Source organism: Stegostoma tigrinum, chromosome 21 (assembly GCF_030684315.1).
Source record: "Stegostoma tigrinum isolate sSteTig4 chromosome 21, sSteTig4.hap1, whole genome shotgun sequence".
In the NCBI taxonomy this organism is placed as follows: domain Eukaryota; kingdom Metazoa; phylum Chordata; class Chondrichthyes; order Orectolobiformes; family Stegostomatidae; genus Stegostoma; species Stegostoma tigrinum.
The window spans coordinates 42,063,951-42,080,263 of record NC_081374.1 but is presented as its reverse complement, the minus strand read 5'-3'; the positions used below and the strand labels follow the sequence as shown (position 1 = coordinate 42,080,263).

The window sequence follows — 16,313 nt, the reverse complement described above, 5'->3', positions numbered from 1 at the left end:
TTCCACTACGCCTACTAGGTTTTTGAAATCAGGAGGTGAGTTACTTGCTGCGGAATCCACGGCTTGTGAGCTGTTCTCGTAGCCATAGAATTTATATAGCTGGTCCAGTAAAGTTTCTTGTGAGTAGTGAACACAGGATGTTGATTCAGAGTGATTCCGTGATCGTAATACCTGGAGTTGGTTAGATTCTCTCTACATAGAATCCTGACAATATGGAAGTAGGCCTTTCAGCCCATACTGACCCCCCCGAAGGACATCCCACCCAAATCCCCTCCCCTATCTCTGTACCCCTGCATTTCTAATGGCTAATTCACTTATCTTGCACATTTTTGGACTGTGGGAGAAAACCAGAGCAAACCCATGCAAATGCAGGGAGAATGCACAAACTCCACACAGACAGTCCCCCGAGAGTGGAATCAAACCCAGTTTCCTGGTGCTGTGAGGCAGCAGTACTAACCACGGAGCCTCCATGCCATCCTTCCATTGTACACAGTTATTGCATGGCACTTGTGTGGTTTCAATGTTACTTGCTATTTACCAGCCCAAGCCTGAAGGCTGCGCTGACCCCTTTGAACATTAGATCTGTATATAATCGAGAGTGTCAAGATCAAATTTCATCTCCCTGCTCTTACCCTCCACAAAACTCTGCACCTCCACATTCTGCTTGGTCATCTCCTGCTACAGGCTAAAAGAAGCTAAAAGCCCTAACCTGCTAAGGAGAAACAAATCTCCGGAAAATACATTTCTGCAAGGATGCTTATAAATATTTAATTTAAAAAATAAATTGTGTCAGTCTTTCCCATGCTATCACTGAGCATAGTTTTGTATTCAATGTAAATTGCAACATGCCAGAGAACAGCCTGTAATTTCTGTACAAAACTGTTCTCCTCTCTCAGTGTAGGACTAGCCAGGACAATGTGTGATGGTGATGCTGTAGGATATCCAATTCTGAGCTTGCAGAACGGCAGCAATTTAACCCTACATCTCTGGTCAGTGCTGTCAGTGGAGAAAGATACTCATTTCCAACGTTCTCCCTCCCTCTCAATGCCTTAGGGTATCTGTTTGCTTCAGGGATCTCAACGTAGTTAAAGCTGGCAGGTTGTGTGGGTTGCATAGGCTGGTGGAAGTAATAAGTCAATTCTGTGGTGCCCACTTTTGATTCACTGCTTCCTGAAAGTTAACCTGAACCTCACTGAACCATTTCCAATGATATCGGTAAGAGAATGTAATCAAAAACTGGTTTCCAAAAATGCAACATCTGAGTTTGTTGCAAATTAATTCTTGATATCTGGGCATCAATGCAATAATAACGTTTCCTGCCCATGCCTAGTTTTCCTTGAGAAGGAGGTGATGAGCTATCTTTTTGACCCATTACAGTCTATATTGTACAGACAAAGTCCCACTGTGCTGTTGTACTGGGATGTACAGGATTTTGATACAGCCACAGTATTATGTCTCCTGGTCAGTCTGTCAGTCTGCCTTTGCTCATGACAACATCACTGTATCATAGCATGTAGTAATATGAGGGTATAAAGGTCTCACGCACCATCTTCCCTCAGGTCACTTGAAGCATGACACTACTGGAACCTCTGTTGTAATGTAATGAAGTCCATTGTGTATGTTTATCATCAAGGGCCTACTCTAAGTCAGTAAAGGTCCCTTGGGGTTGGTTCAGGTCTATATTCCCTAACTTTCTATTCTAGCTGTGGGGAAGTCAAATATATTTCAGGCAGGCTTTGTGGATCTTGTTATGATTCTGTGGATGGGAATTTCTACATCGTAGTGTATTAACAAGTCAAGATAGGTAAAAGCTGTCTCTTACAATGCTAATGCAGAATGGTAATAGTTAATTGCTCCCTGTGTTACAGTAGATGGTTCCATTCTGAAATAGCACATAAACTAAACCCTGATCTGTTCTTATTTACCAGAGTACAGCTCGCAGGAGAGTGAGCATCGCTGTCATTCCAAAACAGCTCGTGGTAAGTGTACAATCTAATTTTTCATATTTTTGTAATGTAGCTGCTTTAGATCATTTTAATTATGTAGCTTTTGAGGTTGAGCATTACAGTGTGCAGATACATTGGTCTTTCATCTCTGGGGCTTATCTCACAGGCCACAATGCTGAGGTGAATATCGCCTCTCTCTGCTGGTGGTCAGTTCTCCCACGGCATAGGTTGGCAATAGTTCAACCTGATCCCTCATGAATGACTGGTGAGAGAAATGGAAAATGCCGCACTGCTCAGGAAGCAGCCAAGGGGCTTCCGGGACACTGGGACTGAGGTGAAGGATAGGTAACTGTTGTACCTCAGGACACAATAGTATTTCAAGAAATGGGGTTGAGATAACTCAAAATAGTGAACAGCTTGGTATTTTGGAGATTGTTTTCCAAGCTTTATGTCTACGTTGAGTGGATAGATGTGGACCTTGGGAGTGGCGAGTCATATTAGAATTAGAATTAGAAATAAGTTTATTGTCATGTGTATTCAAGTACAGTGATACAAGAAAAATTTACGAAGTTGCTATTCCTGGTACTATCTTAGGTACGAAGGTACCCAGGTACAAAATATTAGGTACAAAGTAAATAAATAAAGAAATTAGTGACAAGTTGAACATTACAGTCCTTCTTAGTATGAAATAGAAAAATCAAAGAATTACAGTCCTTCTGTAGCCATGGCACTGCAGGCACTCTACGCTGGGCTTCACCATGAGGGCTCGATCTCTCACGTGCACTAGGTTTGATCATCAACCCCCTCCCACCCCGTGTGAATTGGTCTCCCCATGCACGCACTCCTCCACGATGTTGTCTCGCCACTGACCGCCATCAGGGCTCACCAGCTGCCTCGGCACGGCTCACCAGAATCCTGATCCAGTACAACGCCGAGCCCTCAGGCCATTTCCATGCATCCTGGTCTCGGAAAAGCCACAGCAACTTTGCACCAGCCATATTGCCAAAGATTCACTGTCGCCCCATGGCCGCTACTGTCACTGCTGCCTCCACAAACAAAGTCTCTCCAGAAAGTAAGGTGAACGAAAAAAACCTAAAAAATTGAGGAAGAAACAAAGAAAAAAAGTAGAAGAAAGAGAAGCAGTTGGAGTGGACAAGCCCTGGCTCAGGAATCCTACTCTGCCATCGCCCTGAATCATATAAAGTGGAAATCCATTTCCCATTTAAAGTGAATAGATCTCGTGTTACCTTATCTTCTTTGTTAGGATCACTAGGGTTAACAACAATCCATCTAGGTCCAGAAAGCACAATCAGGAATCAGAATTAAAAAAAAGATAATAGGAAATAAAACACAAACAGAATTTGTGGTCCTCAGGCCAGGGAATCGAGGCCACAGGCTCCAATTGTAGACTCCCCAGATGTAGGGAAATAGGACAAAGAGTTAGGGTTTGCCCTATAGACAGCCACTTGGATACCACTCATAGTGCCTGTGCTGGAGATAACAAGGATCATGACTGATGTTTTAATTCCGGAGGATTGAACTCGATGCCTGTTGGGTCACACAAACTGCTACCACCTCTGCCCCACCCCCGCTACAATGAGCAGTCGAGCACAATTGTTGCCAGTAGTTGCAGGAAGATGTAACCCTATTGGTGTAAAGTGATCGTATGGGGGCCAGTGAATTAATGGTTACAGAGTTGGGGATGACAAGCACCTGAGAAAGTGAGAAGCCTTCTCTTGTTCATGGTCACTGACAAGTGGTAAAGTTCCTGACCCTGGGATGGAGTGGTAACATCGAACAACACAGACAGACGCTGGTAATAGAACTTTGAAGGATCTATCCATTTCATAGAATTATAAAATAATGCAACATGGAAGAAGACCATTTGGCCCATTGTGTCTGTTTCAAAAAGAGTTATCTAATTTAAAGCACCCTTTTCTCTGTAACCCTCTCGTTACTTTCCATCAAGAATTTACCCATTTCTGAATAGGATGTCACTATCGAATCTGCTTCTACCTCCCTTTCACGGGCACCTTTCATATCACAAATCATTGTATAAATTTGTCTCCTTGTGTTATCTCAAGCTCTTATACCAAACACCTTAAATCTGTGTCTTCTGGTTGCTGACCTTTCTTCTACTGGAATTATTCTATCCTCAATTAATCCACCAAAATCACAATTTTAGATGCCTCTTTTGAATTGCATCTTATCTCATAATCCAGCATTTCAAATTCTCCGCATAACTATCCCTGATCCCTAGCAGCATTCAATTCAATCTCCTTTGAACTCTATCTATGACATTGATAGCTGGTATATCAGGAACCTAATGTATGCTGGTTGACTGATCTGTTAGATATGATGCCTGGAAACTCAAGGGAAGCACAGTGTTTTGGTTCAGAAAGCCAGTTAGCGAAGGAAGGTATTGGAGCCATACGTATTGAGATGTTTCGAGAAGGCACTTTCTACCTCAGTTTCAGCCAGTGTCTATTTATATATGATCAAGCAAAATGGCCCTCAATTGATGATCGATATACAATTAACGACCAACACCTCTTTTGTTCCCATTGTGAGTACAACCACATCTGGGAAATAGATTCATCTCTGTCTCTCATAGGTTATAGAATTATTTTTATCCTATCACATTACTTGGGCGTCATTAAGAGTGATGAGTTAACGCTTAACTTAAGAGTGAACCTCCTTGCTTTGGATCTGGAGTCGCATGTAGGTCAGGCCAGGTCACAATGGCAGATTTCCTTTATTAATGGACATTAGTGAATCAAATGGGCTTTTCATGACGACCAGCAATGGTTATGTAACTGCCATGAGATAAGCTTTGGTCAGCTCAGTGTAAATACTGCCATATATTTGTCATGAGATAACAGCTCTACTCTCTCAAGCAGCGATTTATATGTATGTTCTTTCTAGGTCTTGGAATTGAATACAGAAGTGATTGCCATGATTATTCCATGTCTTACTAGAATCTCCCAAAACCTGTAATAGTGCACAATGCCTTTCAACACTGACTACAGAAAGCCATCTGGCTGGAGTACAAGTTTCAGTTTACACAGGGAAGAAAGTTTTCCATAGAGGGATATCGATTTCATGGTGTTTGGCACTTTGCATCCCGTATGTCAGTTGTATAGTCTGAATGTCAGCCAGCAACTGAGCATTTTGCTGTTGTCTGCACCTGTCTGAGAATCTGTTTGACATGGAGATATCAGCAATGGATAAATCTCCCAATGGCTGCTCTTCTCAATTTTCTCACCTTCTTCATTTATCTCCGTCATTCCCTTACTATGCTTATCTTGTTTACTCAGTTTTATGATGTCCTATGTTTTCTGCAAGATTCAGGCACCAGAAAGCCTGGACTGTGGACCCATCACACTGGATGGACACCTGCTGTTTCTCTGCTTTCAAAGGCTTAGCTGGCCTATAGTTCAAGGACAAATCACTGATATAAATTGTTGGTACTCTGAGAACACTGCATGTGGTATGCTGGGAAGGCTCTGAAGTCAGAACTGCAGTTTTTAAAGGGCTCCCGGCTGCCATGAAAACTGTAATTTTTTTGGGAGGGGCTTGCAATATAATTCAGAGAAGAGTACTCAAACTTAGCGACCAGAGATAAAAAGAGAAAATACTAGAGAAATTCAGCAGGCCTGGCAGCATCTGTGTAGAGAGAAACAGAGTTAACATTTTGAGTAGGATATGACTGTCCTACAGAGCTGAAAGTGGTTGGAAATTGATGGTTTTTAAGCTGAGATCAGAGGGGGAGGAGGAGTAAGTGGAACAAATGGTGAGGATGCCCAGAGCAAAAGACGAAGGGAATATTAAATGGTGGTGAAGGAGCATATAAGAAACAGGTGTAAATGTTGCCTTTGAAAATAACTTCATTCTGCTGAGAGAAAAGTTAACAAGATACAAACAAGACATGGCTGCAGCAATGGGGGGTGCGGAAGGGGGTGTCAGGGGTTTGGGGGGGCTGGGTGGGGGGAGATGAAAGACATGTTGGAAGCACCCCATTGGTAAATGGCATCATCAGAATAGATGGAATAGAGGCAGCAAAACTGGGAGAATGGAATGGAGTTCCTGCAGGAAGCAGGGTGTGAGGTGTTCTAGTTGAGATAATGGTGTGGTTGTAGTATTATGAGGGGACAGAGGAATGTCTATGGGCTTCATTTATATGGACTTCCAGAAGGCATTTGAGAAAGTCCCATATAAGAGAAGTAGATGCCTACTGAGTTAAAGGCAAATTACTGGCAATGGCTGGGAAACTGGTTGAGTCGCAGGTGATAGAAAGCAGGGAGAATGGGTAGGTACTGAAGTCGGCAGGATGGGACCAGTAGGATCTGAGTTACGGCCTCAATTATTTGCATTATTTATTAATGACTTGGATAAATGGCATAGAAAGTCAGCTATCCAAATTTCCTGATGACACAAAATTAGGCAGCGTTCAGACAATGTCAGCGATAGCATAGAACAACAGAGAGATATTGGTATTCTAAGTGAATGCGCAAAACTCGGTGTAAGCAAATGTCCATTTTGGACTGGAAAAGTTTAGAACAGCGTACTTTCTGGATGGTCTGAAGTTAAACGCGATGGATGTCCAAAGAAATGTGAGGGCTTCATAGAATCCCCACAGTGTGGAAACAGGCCCTTCAGACCAACAGGTCCACTGACCCTCGGAGCATCCCACACAAACCCATATAACCCACCTAATCTACACATCCCTGAACACTATTGACAATTTAGCATGGCCAATCTATCTAGCCTGCACAGCTTTGGACCATGGGTGGAAACTGACACAGAGAGAATGTGCAAACTCCACACAGACAGTCACCCAAGGCTGGAATTGAACCTGGGTCTCTGGTGCTGTGAGGCAGCAGTGCTAGCCACTGAGCCACCGTGCCACCCTAGGTGCATTGGTCTTTAAAATGATATGAACAGTTTCTAGAAATAATCAAGAAAGCTAATGCTATGCTGCCCTTTATATCTAGAGGACTGAGTACAATGCTGCAGGTGTTATGCTGCAGATATACAAAACCCTGGTTAGATCCCACTTGGAGTATTGTGAGCAGGTCTGAGCACCACATCATAGGAAGGATAGATTGGCCTTGGAGGGAGAACAATGTTCAACTTCAGGGGTTAAATTAATTTATGAGAAATAATCATGTAAGTTAGGTCTAATCAAAGTCTTCAGACATTAACAGAAAACTCCAGGGAAGATAAAGATAAACAATTTCCACTGGCTGGGAATTCTAAAACCGGGGGACATAGTTTGAGAATTAGGGCCAGACTGTTCAGGAGAGATATTAAGAAGCAATTTTACACACAAAGAGTGGCCAACATTTGGAACTCTCTTCCACAAATGGCAGTGGGCGCTGAATCAATTGTTAATTTCAAATCCGAGATAGATAAATCTTTATTAAGCAAAGGTATTTAGGGATATGGGGCATTGGAAGGTATGTGGAGTTAGGCCACAGATCAACCATGATCTCATTGAATGGTGAACAAGCTTGAGGGACCAACTCCTGTTTCTATGTTCCTTGTGAGCCAAGAAGATATGGGCTCAATGCCATGAGGGCAGCTGGTGATATTTAAGATCTCCTTCCTCAGCAACCAGAGGCTAGTTCAAATTGCAGGTGATTCTTAAGTCTTTTCATCCAGGCCATTTAAGAAAGGGAGAAGATGTACACACAGGTTGTGACCCCCCTGCTTTTGCATCTCAATGTAATAAATCAGAATTAATAGCGATTTAAGATAGCTATAAATATTTCACTGCTTTTTTTGCTGCTCAATGTAATGAATTATGTGCATTCATTTTCTAATATTAGTCATAGTAAGTCGATTATTAATTCATACAGCAACAAAAATGTAGATGTTTCCACAACATAAACACCATAACTACAAGAGAGCATGTTTATTTGGAACTTTTCTCGTTTATGTTATAAAGTCATTCAAATAATCTTTGCGGAAACTAATATTACCTACTTACATCCATATCAATCAAACTAAATCAACTGTGACATAAATCTCATCAAAAAATGACATCACTTTGATGTCATTCATGCTTATGATGATTGGGAGTGGCACAGTGGCTCAGTGGTTAGAGCTCACAGTGCACTGGACGCGGGTTCAATTCCAGCCTCGGGCGACTGTCTGTGTAGAGTTTGTAAATCCTCCCTGTGTCTGCTTGGGTTTTCTCCTCTGGTTTCCTCCCACAGTCCAAAGATGTGCAGGTTAAGTGGATTGACAATGCTAAATTACCCACTGTATAGGGGATATTCAGGATTACAGGGATAGTGTGCGTCTGGGTGGGATGCTCTTTGGAAGGTTTGTGTGGACTCAATCAACCAGATGGCCTGCTTCCAGACTGTAGGGATTCTATGATTTAATCTGCACACATGGGATGCTCTCTATTTGTGTGATGAGGATTCTGGCCTATGTCAAACATCCTCAGTCGTGATATTGCACACCAGTGATTCGCACTTTGGATAGTTGCAGATCGACAGTAGTCTGTGGAGTACATTTTGAGAACCTCTGTTCTAATTAGAGTGTGCAGGGGACAGTTAGCTCAGTGGCTGGATTGCAATGCACCCTCAGCGTAGGTTCAATTCCTCTATCGACTGAGGTCACCATGGAAGTCTCCCCAATTTCACCCCTTATCTGAGGCATGGTGATCCACAGATTAAACCCACTGTCCTTCATGTCTCTTTAATAAGAGAGCAGCCCTTTTTACCTCTGGGACTGCAGTGACTTTACTTTGCATAGGTAGGTGATATTTGAACATCATGTTTGGAAATGCCAGTCCACGTCAACATGGTCCTCCCCATTGTGATAGTAGATGAACAAATAAGTTTTTAAACCTATTTAAGTTCTGCCAACTAAAATAAAGAAGTATGCAATCATATTAAAATAGGCTGTCTGGTTAAGTTTTTTTGTTATTCCTTGCAGTAGACTTTGATGTGTTGTGACTCAGCAGTAATGTTCATGATTCTGAGTCAGCAGTTGTAGCTTCACTACTTGCGCACATCAGCTAAAGGTGACACATCAGCACAGTACTCCCAGGGGGCATAAAAGATAATAAAATTCTATTCTGCAGACAGGCAAGGGAGAACCCCAAAGTCCTGCTGTATATTTTACTCTCAACCAACATCCCAATATTAGATTGTCTGATAATTTATCTCATTGGTACTTGGCAGAGCACAAATTCATTACCCATAACACACCATTGACTATATTACAAAGGTTAGTTTCATTGGCTGCCATGTGCTCTGGGACATCCTTAATTCATGAGAAATACTGCATAAATGCAAAGCGTAATTCCCACATTGCTTTTCCTTTGGCTTTTTCTTCCTTTTGTTCCAACAGACCTTTCATATTCCAGACTCCAAAGCAGCTGACAGTGAAGAGTGCAGGATGGATTACAGCTGTACGAAGATCCCCAAGCACAATGTCCCACTACAAAACAGGTAAAAGCACAACTTGAACCTAAGTCAATGATTGTTAAGTTGACAGATATTTTGTCATCTTATTGGCCAAATGGCAGCTGGCAGCTATTGGTCATACATCGATTGTCCCTTCACAACATGTGTGTGTGTGTGTGTGTGTGTGTGTGTGTGTGTGTGTGTGTGTCTGATGGTTAGGCAGTTTCAGGATTTTGACCCACTGATATTGACAGAATAGTGGGATATCTCCAGGTTAGAATTATGTATTCCTTGCAGTAAACTTTGGAAGAGCTGATGTTTCTATGCACCTGCTACCCTTGCAGTTGTTACGGCTCAGTGGGAAGTGAGCTGAAAATCAAGCCCTGCTTTTCCCCAGTTATCACCAAGATTAAAGATTTTTAAAAGTATATTCAATTCCCCAATTTATGTGTCCTTTAGACCCATGTTGACAGAAAGCATGGATCATGTAAATGGGTCATAACTACAGGTAAACAGCTCAATCTGGATAAATGTGCAGTGATAAGAGTCCTTGAGTCATGTAGCATGGAATCGAGCCCTTTGGCCCAACTTGTCCATGTTGATCGGGTTTCCAAAACTGAACTAGCCCTATTTGCCTGCATTTGGCCCCTGTTCCTCTCAAATTTTCCTATCCATGTACCTGTCCAAATGTCTTTTCAATGTTATAATTATACTCACCTCTATCATTTCTTCTAGCAGCTCATTCCATATACCTATCACACGCTGTATTAAAAAAGTTGTGCCTCAGTTCCCTTCCAAATCTTTCTTTTCTCACCTTAAACAAGTGCTCTCTAGTTTTTGACTCTGGAAAAAAGACCTTGTCTATTCATCTTATCTATATCCCCCATGATTCTATAAACCTCTATAAGATCATCCCATCATCCTCCTATGCTCCAGAGATAAACATCCCAGCCTATTCAGCCTTTCCTTATATCTCAAACCTTCCAGTCTTGGCAACATCTTTGTAAATCCATTCTTGTACGCTTTCCTGTGTGATAACATCCTTCCTGTACCAGGCCAACCTGAATTAAAGGCAGTACTCCAAATGTGGCCTTACCAATGTCTTGTATAGCCACAAAATAACATCCCAACTCCTGAGATGAATGCTCTGACCAATGAAGGCAAGCATACCAAATGCCTTCTCACCTACTTGTGACACCCCTTTCAAGGAACTGTGTATCTGCACCTCTAGGTCTCTCTGTTTGACGACACACCCCAGGAACCGAACATTAACACTATAATTCTTTCCCTGGGTTGTCTTACCAAAATGCAACACTTGACATTTGTTTAAATTATTCTCCATCTGCCATTCCTTGGCCCACTGGCCCAGTTGATCAAGATCCCATTGTACTCTTAGATAACCTTCTTCAGTGCACACTGTCCAATTTTAATATACGTGGGCAGGCAAACAAAGCAAGAGAAAATCAAGGATCATAGGTACCTGCAATAGGTTAGGGTTAGGTGGGCATGTACGGTAGTCCCTTAAAATATCTGGATGTGTGAATTAAGTGATTAAGAAGATAAATAGGACACTTGTCTTTATTAGCTGAGACAGAGTTTAAGAGCAGGGAGAGTGTAATGGAAAGGTATAAAACTCTAGCCACAGCTGAGTATTATGTGCCATTCTGGAAAGGGATGTGATAGCACTGGAGAGGGTGCAGAGGAGATTAACCAGATCTGGGCTGGAGAGTTGCAGTTATAAAGAAAGATTCAACAGACTGTGTATGTTTCCCTTTGAGCAGAGGAGACTGAGAGGGAACTTGATTGAGATTTATACAATTATATGAGGCATAGATAGGGTAAAAGGGAAGAAACATTTCCCTTTGGTGGAGGGATCAATGATTGGAAGCAAGGTGAGGAGCAGAAGATTAAGTGAAACATGAGGAAATGCTTTTATTGTGGGAATTTGGAAGTTATTACGAGAAAGTTAGAGGCAAAAGCCTTCGTAATATTTAAGAATTAAGAATGTGCTCTAGCAATGCCAGGGCATGCAAAGACAAGGGCTAGAAAATATATTTAGAATAGTTAGGTGATCGATTTTGTCTGGCCTGGATACAATGGGCTGAAGGGCCCTTTTTTGTGCTGTAGATCTCTATGACTCTACCACTCTAATTATGTGCCATTGACACATTAACTCTGACAGTTAAATCTCCAGCACCCTTACAAACTCCCTGATTACACACAAATCCAGGCAGTTAGGAAAAACATTGGTGCTATCGTTGGAAGGAAAGACTGGGAAGGTAGTTCAACGGTCTTTGCGCACAGTATTTGCTGAGATAATCCAGTTAGCTTGTCAGGATGTACTGTCCCCATCCATCCCTGTATACGTTTATCTGTTTGCAGAAGGTGCCTGGTTTACATTTATAAATTCTCTGGCTTATTGGTTAAGAGCCACAGCTTCTAGCAACTGCTGAAGGAAAATAAACTTTTTTTTTCATCTTAAGATGGTTCTTATAGAAAAGAAAAGAGCTCTGGGCATCACAGATATCTAATAGCTTCTTGTTCAGAGCCACAAGCTGTGTTCAGCTACTTGGGAACCAATCATATATTTGTTGACAGGCAGAAAACGTCTCTGATCTATAACTGATCATTGGTTCACAGACCAGTCAGCTATTTGTTGCTGGCTGAATCTCTATTTGTACACAGCCCTTGGCTGCAGCTTACCTGCACCTTTCCCTACTACTGCTTGATCTAGCAGCTGTGTAAGCAGTGCTTAGAATGAGTGTCAGATTAATTTTAAAAAGTGCAGCAATCCTTAACAATCCTTGTTTCTGAAAATAAATCTTTTTCCCATTTCAGTCCACAATCAAAAATATAGAAACAAAAATAACAAAGGTGTGGTCTTTAACACCCTCCTAGGTGTTGGAGGCATTGACCTCCAGGGTCTGCTGAAGAAGATTTACCGACTGGATGCTCAAACTATAGCTACAGTGGAGGGAGGGAGATGGTTGAGTAATGGCATGGATGATTAAGATGGTTGAGTAATGGCATGGATGATGGTGGACTGATTTTCTACTGAACAGTGCCACAAAATCAGCTGGAGAAATTCTGCTATGTGTAAATTCAAGTAATGGGTGTTTCAATGGTAAATCTTTAGAATTCCTTACCCCAGAGGCTTGTGTAAGTTCAATCACTTAGCTGGTTCAAGTCAGGAATTGATAGGTAAAAGAGACAGAGGTAGTGCAGGCAAGTGACATTTCAGCCATGATCAGATTGAATGGCAGAACAGACTTGATGGGCTGACTGGTCTACTCCTGATCTAATGTACTTTTATATTAGCCTGGCTGACAGATCCGTGGGGTAGCAGTATCTGTTCCTGACTCTACTTCACCACTGTAACTAGATATGAACTTACAACATTGTCAACACTCTCAATCCATTAACAATTTCTCAATTTGCTCCACTTGTTTATGTGTGGACCTGTAAGAATGGAAAATTGGAGAGCGTAACAGTTCTTATGAGCTGGGGGATTTTTAAAATTACATACCCATATGGGCAGCATGGTGACTCAGCAGTTAGTACTGTTGCCTCACAACACGAGGGACCCGGGTTCGATTCCAGTCTCTGTTAAATGTCTATGTGGAGTTTGCGCATTCCACTGTCTGTGGGGGTTTCCTCCAGGTGATCTGGTTTTCTCCCTTGGTCTAAAGATGTGTAGGTTAGGTGTGGTCACGTTAAGTTGCCCTGTAGCATCTGGAGATGTGCAGGCTAGGTGAGATAGCTGTAGAAAATGTAGAGATAGACTCTATCTGGGTGGGATGTTCTTTGGTAGGCCAGTGGGGACTTGATGAACCAAGTGGCTTACTCCCACATTCTGTGATTCAGAGGATTGCGGATGTCACCGACTAGGCCAGCATTTCAAATTCAATCTACCAGTGGTGGGACTTGAACCCTGAACCCAGAGTATTAATCGTCCAGTTATAATATCACTCGGCCTTTACCTGGTATAATTTTACATAGCTCAGATTGTGCCAAACATAATTGCAATTGAATTAAGGATTCCAGGAGGTTTGGCTAGGTATAGATTTTTACTGTCTGGTTAGACACATAATTATGTTTATTAGGAATGCCTTAGTTTAAGTTTAAGAACAAACAGCTGGTGGCTAGGAATTGTCTGAGTGCATGTATTTAGAGAGCACTTCTCAAAGTCATGATAGTCAAAAGGAAAAGGGAATGGAGAGGTGGACTAGATAAGCTTGGAGGTTGGGTTTTGCATTGCTTATGGCCTATGATGTCTATCTTGCAGCAGACTACGAAATCTTCGCGAAGACTCAATTGGGAACTATGCACAGTGCCTAGCGTCAAATTCAAACCAACCTATGCTGCCTTCTCAACGCTGTGAGATTAAATCTGAGGACATCTCATTTCGAAGGTAAGGTGGTGATTAGCGAGCACTGGGGGCAGAGAAGTGTGTGTCTTGTTTGCTTTGGTGAAGAATTATAATGTTAATATCTTCCTTTTTTGCCTTTAATTGTTTAAAGACTTTAACAGAGTAAGGGAGCTAATATGATAAGAATTCTGGTAAGATTGTTGAATATTCCTGGTGCATAGTTGTCATTGAATATGATTCCTCCTTCGTTCTGTGCTCCAGAGTGTATCTCCTTGGAGGATGCTTCTTATCAACAGTGGTACTTTTTATTCCTGTAAGATTTGCTGTACTTGTGGGGAAATGTTTAGATGCCAATTCCTGAAAGGGTGGTGGAAGCATATTCAAAAGTAACACTCTGTACAGAATAAGATCAATACCTGAAGGAAGAAACGTTAACAGGTCTATGGGAAAGATCGGAGGAATGTCATTCATTGGCTACCTCCATGAAAGAGCTGGCAACGGCACGATGAGCCAAATGGTCTCCTTCTCTACTCTATCGTGTGTGATTCCTTAACAGCAACAAGAATTTTACCATGTGGTGGTGACCATCATGCTGAGTAAACTCTGTACTTCATCAAAGTGCACATAATTCCAAGTGTGTCGTAATTCATCAACTTGGCATGAGAACATGGCAGTTCCTTGAACGAGTGGGGGTTTACATTTTCTTAAGATTATAGGAAATAAAAATATTGAGCTTGCTCTGCTGTTCAATGTGAGTATGGCCAATCTGACTACAACCTGCTCGTCCCATATAATCCTTGATTCTGTGGGACATCAATAACCTATCTAATGCTGCCTTTAAATATATCCAATTACCCAGTTTCCACTGCTCGCCACGGAAACAAATTTCAAAGAGTGGAGGAAAGGAGGCTGAGAGGGGACTAGATCGAGATGTATAAAATTGAGGTGCTTTCATAGGAAGAAATTTTGCTCTTGATAGATGGATTAATGACTAGGGATAATAGATTTAAGGTAAAGGACAGAACGTTAAGAGGAGATGTGAGGAAGTTTTTTTCACCCAAGGATGGTGGGAATCTGGGACTCAATCTGCCTGTGAGGGTGGTAAGAGGCAGAAACCTTCATCACATTTGAGTATTAGATGCACATTGCAATGCCAGGCAAAGACATGGGCCAACTACTGGACAATGGAATTAGAATAGTTAGGTGGTGGTCTTTGACCAACATAGACTCAATGGGCTAAAACAGCTTTTATCTGCACTGTGGATCACTGATTCTATGACTCTAAAATTACACACAGTTCTCGGATGCAGTCCAACTAAGCTCCTATACAATTAAAGCAAGGTTTCTTTATTCCTATACTTTAATGCTCTTGTGATAAAGGCTGACATTCCATTAGCCTTCCTAATAGCTTGTTGCATCTGCATATTAACCTTCTGCAAATTATCAACAGGAATACCTAGATCTCTTTGTACACTTTCCAATGCTATACTACTTAAGAAATATTCCATATGTTTGGGTCTCCAAATTTAGATAATCTTGTATTTATCTACACCATATTCCATCTTCCATGTTTGCGTCCATTCACGAAGCCTAACCAAATCCTCCTGAAGCTGTCTTACATCTTCCTAACATTGCACATTCTCACCTAGCTTTGTATCATCCATAAATTTGGTCCTTGCCTTTAAATCATTGATATATTCATGACCCTGGGATCTAGTGCTGATCCTCACGGTACACTGCTAGTCACACACTACCAGCATGAGAATGACTGATTTATTCCTACTGTTTTCTGTCTGTTAGTGAATCATTAGTCTATGCGAGTGCATACTTTTTATTCACTGACAGGATGTGGACGTCACTGGTTGGGTCAGCATTTATTGTCCATCCCTAAGGTGATGGTAAGTTACCTTTTTGCTGCAGTCTATTTGATGCAGGTAGTCTCACAATGCTGTTGGGACAATGTCACTAGGATTTTGATCTAGTGACACTGAGAAATGGCAATATATTTCCAAGTCACAATAGGCAGTGGCTTGGAGGGAGGATTTGCATGTGGTGATGTTCCCATGTATTTGCTGCCCTTGTCCTTTCTAGATAGTAATGGTTGTAGGTTTGGAAGCTGCCTTACGAGCATTGGTGAATTTCTTTAGTGCCTTCTGTAACCTTCGGTATTTTTTTCTCACATGCCTTGACTATTTTTTCGAATCAACCTCCTCTGGAGGACTTTATCAAAAGCATTTTAAAAATCTAAATATGCTATGTTCATTCACCCCCCTTTTATTTATTTTGTTTTTACATTTTCAAAAAGTCTCCCAAGTTTGTCAACACTATTTCCCATTCTCACAACCCATGCTGATTATACCCAACTAGGTCCTTATCAACCAGATGATAATTTATTTCTATCGTCCATGGAGCAACATTTGTTACCTTCCTATACACAGGAACCATTCCACAGTCTATATATTTTTGGAAGACAATCACCAATGCATTGTCTTATCTCTACAACCACCTCCTTCCACATTCTGGGATTTAGATTGTCAGATCCTGTGGATGTATCAACTATCAGACCCTAAAATT

The 16,313-nt window shown here is 41.6% G+C and overlaps 1 protein-coding gene across 1 annotated transcript in view; it reads left to right on the top strand.

Annotated features, from left to right (window-relative positions):
• LOC125462933 (inositol 1,4,5-triphosphate receptor associated 1-like) overlaps positions 1–16,313 on the top strand; it is a 68,595-nt gene that overhangs the window by 34,287 nt on the left and 17,995 nt on the right. The window contains exons 12-14 of the mRNA XM_048553447.2: positions 1,929–1,979; positions 9,315–9,415; positions 13,656–13,781. Coding sequence (XP_048409404.1) covers positions 1,929–1,979; positions 9,315–9,415; positions 13,656–13,781 — 278 coding nt within the window. The remainder of the gene's footprint in view (positions 1–1,928; positions 1,980–9,314; positions 9,416–13,655; positions 13,782–16,313) is intronic.